This window comes from Gorilla gorilla, chromosome 7 (assembly GCF_029281585.2).
Source record: "Gorilla gorilla gorilla isolate KB3781 chromosome 7, NHGRI_mGorGor1-v2.1_pri, whole genome shotgun sequence".
NCBI lineage: Eukaryota > Metazoa > Chordata > Mammalia > Primates > Hominidae > Gorilla > Gorilla gorilla.
The window spans coordinates 144,526,757-144,540,647 of record NC_073231.2 but is presented as its reverse complement, the minus strand read 5'-3'; the positions used below and the strand labels follow the sequence as shown (position 1 = coordinate 144,540,647).

Genomic DNA, 13,891 nt, shown 5'->3' with positions numbered 1-13,891 from the left:
TGTTGAATATTATGGGAGAATGTGTTGTCATTTTCAATAAGCAGACTTAGAAGGTCAACTTCATGGCAAAATACAGAATAAGTGTGGATTTAATTTAGTTTTCTAGGCATTGAATGTAAATGTTGTGCATTTTTTTCTTTCCCGTCTTTCAAGACAAAGGATTATGGCTGACCAAGTATTTTTTTATTCTTAGAAACACTTATGCAACATCTTCCTTTCTTCTAAATCTCTCAATAAGAGAGAATGCCAATTCTCCTCAATTATATTTTTCTAAATCAAAATTACAGCTATTGAATATGGAACCTAGGAGGCTGGATGAGCTACTGTGTTTGATGACTGTGGTTAGGTAATCGCAGAGTTGAAGCAGTTCAAAACCACCCGAGTGCAGGTAGTTCTCTTCCTTCCAACCTGTGCCTAGTACTTTGTGTGTTTAATCCAAGCATGGCCCGTCTCCTGTTAACTTTGCTCTGTATTCCTTACAGGGAGAACCAGGAGAAAGAGGGGAAGATGGTCTGCCTGGAAAACCAGGCCTTCGGGTATGGACTTTGCCTCTTTTTCCCATTATGCTTGCTATTCTGAGTGGTCTATTTGGGGTGGTGTGTGAATCTCGACTTACCATAAGCATAGCGTCTGTATCAGCTGGGACCTGGCAGGAGACACATCAGATACTTGAAAAGGGGCAGGGTTAAGGGCTCCAACCAGGATGACAACATGAGGCTGGCAACAACAGATCCAGCACCACCTCTAGGACAGAAGGCACCAGAGGAGGGAGTGGTTCCTCAGAACCAAGATCTGCAGCTGGAGAAGAAGGCACTATCCCCCATGAGAGCCGGAAAGAGCCTCCACCCCCTTGAGAGCCGTGGCCTTGGGAAGAAGAATATCATCAGTGTCTGGCTTATCCTGGCAGGGAGGGAGTGAGAGGAACAGATACAAGTGCTCGCTCGCTCTCTCTGAACTGTGCTCTACCTCCACTGCAATGCTTCCTAATCCCTTGACCCTACAGAAAGCCAGAAGGCAAGGAAAGCTGGCAGATGCAATCCGTAGAGTTCAGCCTTCTCGGGCCAGCTTCCAGTGGGTGGTGAAGTGTGAAAAATGGACCTGAGGGGGAAATGGAGGCTTCCCAGCATGTGACTTGGACAGGGCAGCCCCTGTGAGTGGAGAGCCCCCAAGTGCCCTGTGTTGATGGTCATGCTTTGCCCAGGCTCCCTCCAGGAGTGACTGCTGTCCTGTGAGGCTTTTCTGCTGGACCATGTGTGTGTGGTGTGAGTGTGCACGTGTGCGTTTGTGTGTGTGCACACATGGAAACCTGTGGTGCTGAGGAGACAGTGGCCAGACAGGAGATTGCGGGGAGTTCTGCTCCTCCCGCCCTCCAACCACAGGGCTCCCGCTCTACTGGGGTATGAACTACTGAAACCCAGTGACCGGGTCTTAGTCAACTCTGCACCTCCCACTGCCCGCCCACAGGCAAGCACTGCTTAGATACACAGTACGGGCTTGCTAGGTGGAGAATGCATGATCAAATTCAGCCCAGCCAGAGCACAGGAGTGGCCTGGATCCCACACAGTGGGGGAAGCTGACCCCGTGGGAGGGCACACCTCAGGGCATCCATTTGCTGGCCAGGGAAGGTGCTGGTGGGCACATCCTGGGCCCTTATGTTCCCTATTGTTTCACTCTTTCATAAAGTGGTCATTTTTAAAAGACCCAAATAAAACCAAGCAGTAAAACACACAGATTAAATTGCATCCAAGCTGTCTCAAGCACACCCAGGTTGACTCAAACTGTGGAAAGAGTATTGCCAAGAGCCACTATGAGCCTCCTACTTCCTGGATTCCAGAGCCTAAGAACTCAGCCCTCATGCCCCCCATGAATGTACCAGTGTGTACTAATAAGTCCCCCCATGGCCACCGACAGACACTATATCCTTCATATTTTAAGATTCAATATTGACATTTAAATATATGTCTATACCGATCCCCATGTCATTGAAATGTGATGACATGTAATTTGCTGTGTTTTTTTTTTTCGTGCCTGTCCTGAGGTGGTTGTGTGTGTAGGGGAGTGAATCACATGGTCTTAAAAGTACTCGGGCCACCTTTCAGTGTTTGATTGATTGGATTGAAATTCTATCATCTTCCAGAAAGGATTGAAAGCATTTATCTAGGTTTGCTGTTCTTGACTTCATGAATTTCATGGAGTCAACCATACCTTATGGTTGTGTTTTCTCAAATTTGTGAATTGGCAAATCCTTCTGGGTTTATACTGTGTGAACCCCACCTTTCTATTCAGTAATGATGCAATCCATTCCCATCGAGTTTCTCATGCAGGGTTCTGTAGATGAAGGGGATTGATTATGACAATTATTGGGCTAAAATTAGAGGGACCCTCTGGGATTACTCCAGCTTTTCAATCTATGTGTTTTATATTTCTGATCATCACTCATGGTTGAAAGATTCAGAGAAGTCTACTGCTTTATCTCATGTGTCATTTTTATTCAATTTCTAAGGCTCTGTGTTCAAAACATTTCTCTGAAAAGTTTAAAACTGAATTTCTCCGTTCATGACGCTTTTCCAACATACTCATAGTCCTAGAGGAGCCCTGGAAGAGGGCCTTGTTACTTTGTTTTGACAAAGTGTCAACTGAAGATAAAAATTCTTTTCCAAGATGATGATGACTAAGCCATGGATGGCAGATTTGTGAAAGTCCACTTAGAGGGTAAAGCTGTCTGCAGGATGAGCAGAGGCATTGACATTTTGAGGCTCACTTCGAGAATTCAAGAAGATACCGTTTCACCTCCATTGTGCCTTTGGATTGGTGTTCACGACCCAAATTCAGGGAGGACTTCAGATGGTCTTCAATTTTTTTTTTTTAACCAAACTCAGCCCCTTATCCTTTCTCAGCATGTAAGAAGCAACTCCCACTGCAAATGTGCTACTATTCTAGCAGATTGAAAGCAACAATTTGAGTGACGAGTATTTGCACAATTCTGGTTAGAGCAATTCTTACTAATTGTGCTTGTAAACATTGGGAATTGATGGGAGCATCGGAGTGTGTCTAGAATTTTAATAAGTGCTGACTCCAGATGTGTGACACCAGCGCTACAGGATAAAATGTGTGCTTACACTAAGCCACGCTTTTAATTACTTTTTTTTTTTGTCTTTCTCTCCGATAAGTTGGTAGTTCTGGCCTTCAGTACCAACTGAGTCTGGCATAGCTGCACAAAAAATCTTTGTAGCCTGCATACCACCTGTTCATTCATTCTTTCATGCATCCATGCATTCATGAGAAAACCACATTTCCTTATTAAAATCTACACTAAAGGTTTTAGTAAATAGCATATGAATATTAGAAATACATTGTCATTCAAGAAGCTAGTTATCTTAAAGACACATGGTTGGATAAAGATGCTAGTCTGTGCTCACCACCACCATCATCATTGCAAAGCTCTTTTCATCAATGATTTGTAAGAACCTGGGAAGTGCAGCAGCCTGATTGATGCTCTTGGATCCGAGATAAAGCCCCTGTGTTCCCCACTTCACCCTGACCACAAAGTGCTAATTAAGAACTGTTGTAGTCCCCCCAGTGGACTAAACCTGGCCAACACAGTGAGACTCTTCCTCTACAGAATTTTTTTTTTAAATCATTTGTGCATGGTGGTATGTGCCTATAGTCCCATCTACTCAGGAGGTTGAGATGGGATAATTTTTTGAGCCCAAGAGCTCAAGGCTGCAATGAGCTATGACTGCACCACTGCACTCTAACCTGGGTGACAGAGTGAGACCCTGTCTCTAAAAAACTAAAAATAAAAAAAAAAATTCTGGCCGGGCATGGTGGCTCATGCCTGTAATCCCAGCACTTTGGGAGGCCAAGGCGGGCAGATCATGAGGTCAGGAGATCGAGACCATCCTGGCTAACATGGTGAAACCCCGTCTCTACTAAAAATACAAAAAATTAGCCGGGTGTGGTGGCAGGTGCCTGTAGTCCCAGCTACTTGGGAGGCTGAGGCGGGAGAATGGCGTGAACCCGGGAGGCAGAGCTTGCAGTGAGCCGAGATGGTGCCACTGCACTCCAGCCTGGGCAACAGAGCGAGACTCCATCTCAAAAAAAAATAAAAAATAAAAAACTAACTAAATAAATAAATTCTAATGGGACAGTTCTAACAGTTGTTTCTTTTGGGGAAAGCAAAAGACAATATGAGAAAGTGGATTCTGCTCTGCAAAAATGCTAAACACTTTGGTCTTCAGAGCCCATGACTCTTGGCCTCTAACCATGCCGTGTATTTGGAAATTAAGGGTTGTGGCTGGCAGGTGCTGTGAATGTGTGAGGACAACTGGGAAATGGCAGTCATCTCTTTAAAGTGAATGGAGAATAATGGGGTATGTATTATTGCATTTTCAGGGAGAAATTGGGGAGCAGGGCCTGGCAGGCCGACCTGGAGAGAAGGTCTGTTTGTTTGTGCTTTTATTCATTCATTTTATTCATTCATTCATTGTTATATGCTACATCTTGTATAAATTATTTAGATGCCAAGAGGAATTAATGCTGGTTTTTGGGAGCTCACTGTATGTCCAGGATAAACTGGACATTGAAGAACAGTTGAACAGATGTCACGAGTGGTGGCCTGCAGGTGTTGGGGGCATAGGAGAGGGCTTCCCAGACTTGGGGACTGTCAGAAAGGATGCTGAGAAGGTGACATTGTTGCTGAGTCCTAAAGAAACAGGAAGGGTTAGACACCAGGAGAGGCAAAATAAGGGTTCCTGGGAAAGGAAACAGCTGAAGTAGACAAGAGCTTGGGGATGCCCTAGTGAACGAAATTCTCTAGAATTCCCCTTTCTCCACTGCATTGCTTTCCATGTGATGTCCACTAAGCCAGAACATCTCCAGTTCCTGGAGAGCAGGAACTGAGAGCACATGGCCTGCAGCTTGGCCCCTGGGAGAGCCTTCCTGTTGACACCTTGTGAATATTTTGTTCTCACAGGGAGAAGCAGGCCTCCCAGGGGCTCCAGGCTTCCCAGGTGTGAGAGGAGAGAAAGGAGACCAGGTAAGTGTGGCAGCTTCCTTCCTCCCACACAGACACCTCGCCCATCTCCACAGAGAGCAACCCCCTGTGGAGTCTCAGTCCCTCAGGAGAGTGGTAATTTTGACTGGGTGAAGAGTGTATTTCTCAGTGTTGATGGAAGGGACAGGGAAGGGGAGAAGACTACTTGGGTCCTTGAGCTGGGACAAAGGACCATTGCTGGGAGATGTCTCTGGAAAGGGCAGAGCATTTTCAGATGAGACAGATGGGGCTGAGGGGTGGAAGGCACCATCTATCAGGGGACAAATGGAGAAGGAGGTGCTTCACACCTAACTGACTAGTTCCCCTCTGAGTTACACTTCACTGTGGCCACTTTGCTGATAAGGCAAGGACAAGTGAGAGAGAGAAATATATACATGTATACTTTTCCAAAGTCATGTTTCTCTTACTTGGAAGAGGCAGGAATTCAGCTCTGTTTGGGTTCTAATGTTTTCTAATTTTATCTCATTATAGGGAGAAAAAGGTGAACTGGGACTTCCAGGACTGAAAGGTGACCGAGGTGAAAAGGTAGGAGAAACTCACTCTCATTCTGATCACTACTTATTATTAGTTGATTTTTTCTAAAGGAAGAGATTTTCTGCAGAATATACTGTGTCTTTTTTTTTTTTTTTTTTTTTTTTAAATCAGAGTCTCACTCTGTCATCCAAGCTGGAGTGCAGTGGCATGATCTCGTCTCACTGCAACCTCTGCCTCCTAGGTTCAAGCCATTCTCTTGCCTCAGCTTCTCAAGTAGCTGGGATTACAGCCATGCCCCACCACACCTGGCTAATTTTTGTGTTTTTAGTAGAGACAAGACTTCTCCATGTTAGCCAGGCTGGTCTTGAACTCCTGTGCAACTCCTGACCTCAGGTGATCTGTCTGCCTTGGGTTTCCAAAGTGCTGGGATTACAGGCGTGAGCCACCATGCCCGGCCTGTACTGAATCTTTACATTTCCGCAGAATTTAGTTGCGTTCATGACTCCAAAGCTGTTTTTTGAGAAAATAATACGTTAGACATAAACCTCAAACTTTATTGTTTGCAATCATAAACTTACAAGGAAGATAATAGTATTGGAGTTGACACCCTCATCTCACTATCCATCCGTCCATCCACCCTTTTGTGCCTGTGACATGCAAGCACTGCCTGAGCTCCTGTCCTGTGCTGAGTGGTCTGTGTGGCCTGTTTACATTCAATCTCTCTCTGAACACTACTGCCCCTTTCACAGGTATAATAGACATGATTAGCCCAGGTGTGAGGGCAATGGAGGCACCAGCGGAGTGTGAAGAACAAGCTGAGCAAAAACCCCATGTGCCCTGACTCCTGTATCCTTTCCCCTGCATCGTTCATGAGCCCAGCGTGCCATTGCTTGTGTGGTTGACCCTGGAGCCAGCCTGAGTCCAGGCAGACTGTATCTAAATCAAGGGGGCATCATTGCATTTGTGGAGCCCTACTGTGTGCCCTGAAGTGCACAGAGAGGCTTCGTTGGCATTGTCTTCCAGGCAGATACCATGTCCATCAGGAGCAGCACAATCAAAATGGACGGTGGAAGAGAATTCAATGACAGAGTAATTGCAGGTTGTGGACAGTGCTTAGGGAAGCCGATGGGATGTGGCCATACCCTCCAGGACTAGGAAGAGCAAGAGTGGGAAAGGACAAGGGGAGGGAGCTGTCCCAGAGTCCAGAGAGGCTGGCAGCCATAGAAGGAGCCTGGCAGTCATTCTGGGCAGAAAAACAGACAAAACCAGCTCTCCTTGGCCTGACATCCTCAGCGTCTCATCCCGTCCTTCTCTGTCCTCTCCATCTCCTACCAGACCACTGGGATCCAGGGGTTGAGGCCAATGAGACCACTGAGGTTGCCTCCTGGGATGGAGAAAGGAACAGGAGTGGATATAAAGGGACAAACAGAAAACAGCCACTGGTATCCATAAGCATGTTTTGCATGTGAAAAGAGCTGAGACTCAGAGAGATTTTGACGCGCGCCTAACCTACAGAACCACGGGTGGGACTGCATGGCCAGCCCAGCCCACAGGGTCTGACTCTGATTGCTTTGGAGGGAGGCTCCAGACTGCCACTTGCCTTTGGCAACATGCGGGCAGGTTCGAGGAGGAAGAATGCACTTTTTAAATCACAGTGTAACAGAGGATGTATGCCTACTCTCTCCAACCTTCTTTTACAAAAACAGGATGGAGAGTATGATGAACCCTAACTTGGCACACGTGGTCTGGGAAGGAAAGTCCCTTACTATTTTCACCTCCTAAGGACTCGGATCCCTGGTCCCAGCCCCTTCTTAGAAAAGCAGCCCCCACTGAGGAGCCAAGCCAGCACCCAGGATAGTGTCTGGTCTAGAGGTGCAAGTAGGTGCTTCATCTATAATATTTCAACTCATGTCAAAGCCCCAGAGAAACCTGTGCTGATCAGAAAACATAATGGAATTTTTAGAGACCTGCTTGGTGAGACAACTGCAGTTGCGTGAACCCCCTACGAGGGGGTGGACTCATAGGGTGTGATGAGGTTTTGTTGTGGATGGAGTCAGGGGTGAGGCTTTAGACTGGAGTCAGCATGATTTGGTCAGAATTTGTCCACTGGAAAATCGCTGATTAGTTTGACACACGCGTGAGCTGTTGCCAAAACCGCACATGCACGAGATGTTTGTCCATGGTCTTATTTGTCTGAAACACAAGATCCTTTGCTAAAGCAGTGTGAGCTTGAACAGCGTGCGGGGAAGTCATGGGTTCCGTATACTCAGTATGTTTTGCAAGTTGCAGTTTCTTGAGTTTTCCGTTGCTCACTCTGGTGATCTTCATAACAATGAACTGTGAAGTCATTTTCGTCTTAATCCCCAGTTTATAGGTGAAAGAACTAAGGCATAGAGAGATGTACTGTCTTACCCACACTCACAGAACCAAATCTTGGCTGGGACCACATGCTGACTCCAGGCTAAAGCACCGCCCCCCCACCCCATCCACGACAAAACCTCATCACACCCCAGGAGTCCACCAGACACAGGGGGTTCACACAACTGTAGTTGGTCAGTCGAAGGGCTCTTTTGCCAAGCAGGTCTCTAAAAATTCCACTACGTTTTCTGCCCAGGCTTACGGAGTGAGGGTGGGTGTGAGTCCAAACAGTTGGGCTCTAAAATACGTGCTTTCAACCACAATGACTGACATCCTTTCTACTAGATTCTAACTTGTGCTTCTAGTTCTTACCCTTTCACCAAAGATACGTCCATTTGCTCTGGCAGTCATTGTCTAAGAAGACTGATAGAACACGTACCCTCTGCTGATAGAACATGTACCCTCTGCTGGTAGAACCCTCACCCTCTGTTTGTAGAATACTTACCCTCTGCTGGTAGAACCCTTACCCTCTGCTGGTAGAACCCTTACCCTCTGCTGATAGAACACATACCCTCTGCTGATAGAACATGTACCCTCTGCTGATAGAACGTGTACCCTCTGTTGGTAGAACACTTACCCTGTGCTGGTAGAACCCTCACCCTCTGTTTGTAGAATACTTACCCTCTGCTGGCAGAACCCTTACCCTATGCTGATAGAACACATACCCTCTGCTGATAGAACATGTACCCTCTGCTGAGGAGAACATATGCTCTCTGCTGGTAGAACCCTTACCCTCTGCTGATAGAACACGTACTCTTTGCTGATAGAACATGTACTCTCTGCTGGTAGAACACATACACCCTACTGATAGGTGCTGATAGAACCATTACCCTCTACTGGCTCTAAAGGGGGTACAGGCATGGACAGGGTTGGGAGTCCCACCCTGAGTAAGGCGCTGTACCAGGCACTTGCTTTTCTTGCTGTTTCATGCTCAGTTCTGACCAAATGCACCTCTAGTTCTATAGCAACTTTATAAACATCTGCCCCAAACCCCTCATAGGAGTTTATTTGTGCTTGCCTGCAGCTTAGTAGAAAGAGCACCATTCTTGGAGCCATAATGCTGGCCTGGAGTATGGTCCTGGTTCTATCTGCTGTGTGGCATCTTCCCTGACTTTCCTGTGCCTTGGTTTGCCAGCCCAACAAGGACCCTCAGGGTTGTTAAAGAGCATAAGGATTTCCTGTTGGTGGATGACTTGTGGCAGGCTCACCGAGTGCAGGACTGTCCTGAGCACCATCTGTGTAGGGACTTAGGTAATCTCAGGCCAACCCCATGAAAGGTCGCTGCTGTCAACAACATCCCCACTTGATAGATGAGGAAACAGAGGCACAGAAAAGCTAAGTTGCTTGCGCAGAGCTGCATGAATAGAGGTTTAAAGTCAAGATCTAAACCCTGCCAGTGCACATAGAAAGTCCTGGCTCTTAGCACAGAATGCCACACGCTAGGCCTGCCCTGGGGCTGCCTCAGGAGGAATGGCGCCCACACACCCAGAGGGGTCTTGCATCCTTCCTCCTCCTGCATGATGCTTTTCAGGGTGCCCCATTCTCCCAAGTTTACTTTCTCCCCTCCAATTTCCAGATCTTTTTCTGTGCTGGTGCTTTCTGGCCTCCAGGCTGTGCCTCCCATCCTCCTTCTCTGGGGCTGGAGGCTGAGGACTTTGCTCCAGGCAGACTTGCGGTCTATAAATAGAGAGCCCAGAGTGGAAAAGGCTCTGCCTCAGTAAGCCATTCGGGCCTGCTGCTGCCGTGGACTTTTCAGAAATGCAGTTTCTATTTGAGAAACTCATTTCCAGAATGCAAAGGCTTAACGAGACCATAAAGCCCCTTTGATTACTTGGACGGAATTGCCAGGGCCATGGCAGTCACATTCAAGCTTCCAAAGAATCTGGTTTGCCTTTCTTTTCCTCCAGAGAAATATGTGATAATTGACAATTTTGGTCAGAAAATCCAAAAGAAGACATTAAGGCAACATTGCCCTCTTCTGACTGTGCTTTGCCTGTCTCTGCCTCTGCTTCTCCCTTCACATCCCCTGCTCTTCCCCGTTACTGGCACTTAGGCCCATAGCATCAGGGAAGGGTGTGTGTGTGATGCTCCTGTTCCAGCAAGGGGCGCTGACAGTCAAACACCTCATGGAGGAGCTGGGATTAGAACCCAGGCCTGTTGCATCAACCCTAACACCCATTGATCCTTCTTAGTCAAGCCTCTTTTCCAAAGGCAGAGAGCCCCCATGGGTCTACCTGCTCCAGCTCGCTGTTCTTCCCTTGTCCACAGCCCTCAGGATGAGGAGGCTCTTTCCAAAAGGCAGTCTTCATGCCCTCAGGGTGAGAGACACATCTCTCCTCCAGCCCTCTTCTAATTGATACCCATTCATATATTCAACTGGGAAAACACTTAACTTTGATCATTGGGACATTTTAATGGAGAGTAAATTGGTTTCGATGAGATTGGTTCTGGAGCTTGAGTTCAACAATGTCAGGAAGAGAACTGGGTAAAATCAAATAATACACAGTAACACCAAGAAAGTGCTTTTGTTTCTGAAGCTACTGGAACTTTAGTCAGAGCAATGCTACACAACTGTAAAGGGCATGCATTCTGAGCTTAAAACCAGGTTCGGCCATTTGCAGAATGTGTGACTTAGGGCAGGTTCATTGACATTTTTATGCCTCAGTTTCTTCATCTGTGAAATGGAGATATATATATATATATATATATATATATATATATATACATACATATATATATACATTATGGGCATTGCTACAAAGATGAAATGGATTCACACATGGAAACTACTTAAACCAGGAGCTGGAATCAAATGCTAAATAACAATAGAAATAATGGTAGAAAAGGATACAACATTTTATAATTATATTATTGTTGTTGACTAAGGGCAAACTTGTCTCTCTCTAAACCAACTATATTCAAACATTTTTCTATTTCATAACCATATTTGGAAGGCTTGCAATAGAGCCAGTCCTGGGCTGGTTCAAGAAGCAGATCTAGACATAGACACCTGTCCCCTGGGACCATGTGGCACACATGAAATGACAGGCTTTGGAAACTGTATCCACTCACCATGGACTGTCTTGCGGGGAGCAGCTCAGTGACGTCCTTTCCTCAGGCCAAATGTAATAACACCATATTCCTTACGGTCTCACTCAATCTCTGTGCCATGCTGTGAGCTGTATGTATTATCAGCATCATTGTTCTGCAAAGAGAAAACATGCCAAAATAGGTAAAATAATTTATAAAATGGTATAGTTAGGTTTCAAGCTCAGGTGATTCAACTCCCAAGCCTGTGTTGCTTATAGGAATGTAACACTGTTCCCCCCAGGTTCCTGAGAAGAGCCCACTCCTTCACGGGGGTGGGGCAGGGCCTGCTGGCATCCCTGGGACAGCTGGACTTCAAATGTGTAATTGTGCTCAGGGCATGTGTGTGAGGATGTTTGCTGTAACAAATCAACATTAGTTATGATTGCAATCAGAGGAAAACCACATAAATGTCATCAACGGGAAGATGGATAAGAAATAACTTTATTACCTTTTTTATTATACTTTAAGTTCTAGGGTACATGTGCACAAGATGCAGGTTTGTAAGATATGTGTACATGTGCCATGTTGGTGTGCTGCAACCATTAACTTGTCATTTACATTAGGTATATCTCCTAATGCTATCGCTTCCCCCTCCCCCCACCCTACTACAGGCCCCAGTGTGTGATGTTCCCCACTCTGTGTCCAAGTGTTCTCATTGTTCACTTCCCACCTATGAATGAGAACATGGGGTGTTTGGTTTTCTGTCCTTGCGATAGTTTGCTAAGAATGATGATTTCCAGCTTCATCCATGTCCCTACAAAGGACATGAACTCATCCTTTTTATGGCTGCATAGTATTCCATGGTGTATATGTGCCACATTTTCTTAATCCAGTCTATCATTGATGGACATTTGGGTTGGTTCCGAGTCTTTGCTATTGTGAATAGTGCCGCAATAAACATATGTATGCATGTGTCTTTATAGCAGCATGATTTATAATCCTTTGGGTATATACCTAGAAATGGTTTGGCTGGGTCAAATGGTATTTCTAGTTCTAGATCCTTGAGAAATCGCCACACTGTCTTCCACAATGGTTGAACTAGTTTACAGTCCCACGAACAGTGTAAAAGTGTTCCTATTTCTCCACATCCTCTCCAGCACCTGTTGTTTCCTGACTTTTTAATGTTCCCCATTCTAACTGGTGTGAGATGGTATCTCATTGTGGTTTTGATTAGCATTTCTCTGATGACCAGCAATGATGAGCATTTTTTCATGTGTCTGTTGGCTGCATAAATGTCTTCTTTTGAGAAGTGTCTGTTCATATCCTTTGCCCATTTTTGTTGGGGTTTTTTGATTTTTTCTTGTAAATTTGTTTAAGTTCTTTGTAGATTCTGGATATTAGCCCTTTGTCAGATGGGTAGATTGTGAAAATTTTCTCCCATTCTGTAGGTTGCCTGTTCACTCTAATGGTAGTTTCTTTTGCTGTGCAGAAGCTCTTTAGTTTAATTAGATCCCATTTGTCAATTTGGGCTTTTGTTGCCATTACTTTTGGTGTTTTAGTCATGAAGTCCTTGCCCATGCCTGTGTCCTGAATGGTATTGCCTAGGTTTTCTTCTAGGGTTTTTATGGTTTTAGGTCTAACATTTAAGTCTTTAATCTATCTTGAATTAATTTTCGTATAAGGTGTAAGAAAGGGATCCAGTTTCAGCTTTCTACATATGGCTAGCCAGTTTTCCCAGCACCATTTGTTAAATAGGGAATCCTTTCCCCATTTCTTGTTTTTGTCATGTTTGTCAAAGATCAGATGGTTGTAGATGTGTGGTATTATTTCTGAGGGCTCTGTTATGTTTCATCGGTCTATATCTCTGTTTTGGTACCAGTACCATGCTGTTTTGGTTACTGTAGCCTTTTAGTATAGTTTGAAGTCAGGTAGCCTGATGCCTCCAGCTTTGATCTTTTGGCTTAGGATTGTCTTGGCAATGCAGGCTCTTTTTTGGTTCCATATGAACTTGAAAGTAGTTTTTTCCAATTCTGTGAAAAAGTCATTTGTAGCTTGATGGGGATGGCATTGAATTTATAAATTACCTTGGGCAGTATGGCCATTTTCACAATATTGATTCTTCCTATCATGAGCATGGAATGTTCTTCCATTTGTTTGTGTCCTCTTTTATTTCATTGAGCAGTGGTTTGTAGTTCTCTTTGAAGAGGTCCTTCATGTCCCTTGTAAGTTGGATTCCTAGGTATTTTATTCTCTTTGAAGCAATTGTGAATGGGAGTTCACTCGTGATTTGGCTCTCTGTTTTTCTGTTATTGGTGTATAGGAATGCTTGTAATTTTTGCACATTGATTTTGGATCCTGAGACTTTGCTGAAGTTGCTTATCAGCTTAAGGAGATTTTGGGCTGAGATGATGGGGTTTTCTAAATATACAATCATGTCATCTGCAAACAGGGACAATTTGACTTCCTCTTTTCCTAATTGAATACCCTTTATTTCTTTTTCCTGCCTGATTGCACTGGCCAGAACTTCCAACACTATGTTGAATAGGAGTGGTGAGAGAGGGCATCCCTGTCTTATGCCAGTTTTCAAAGGGAGTGCTTCCAGTTTTTGCCCATTCAGTATGATATTGGTTGTGGGTTTGTCATAAATAGCTCTTATTATTTTGAGATACGTCCCATCAATACCTAATTTATTGAGAGTTTTAGCATGAAGCATTGTTGAATTTTGTCAAAGGCCTTTTCTGCATCTATTGAGATAATCGTGGTTTTTGTCTTCGGTTCTGTTTATATGATGGATTACGTTTATTGATTTGCATATGTTGAACCAGCCTTGCATCCCAGGGATGAAGCCAATTTGATCATGATGGATAAGCTTTTTGATGTGCTGCCAGATTCAGTTTGCCATATTTTATTGAG

The 13,891-nt window shown here is 44.9% G+C and overlaps 1 protein-coding gene across 1 annotated transcript in view; it reads left to right on the top strand.

Moving 5' to 3' along the window:
• COL22A1 (collagen type XXII alpha 1 chain) overlaps positions 1-13,891 on the top strand; it is a 325,869-nt gene that overhangs the window by 192,988 nt on the left and 118,990 nt on the right. Inside the window, exons 27-30 of the mRNA XM_055348666.2 lie at positions 483-536; positions 4,396-4,440; positions 4,976-5,038; positions 5,528-5,581. Coding sequence (XP_055204641.2) covers positions 483-536; positions 4,396-4,440; positions 4,976-5,038; positions 5,528-5,581 — 216 coding nt within the window. The remainder of the gene's footprint in view (positions 1-482; positions 537-4,395; positions 4,441-4,975; positions 5,039-5,527; positions 5,582-13,891) is intronic.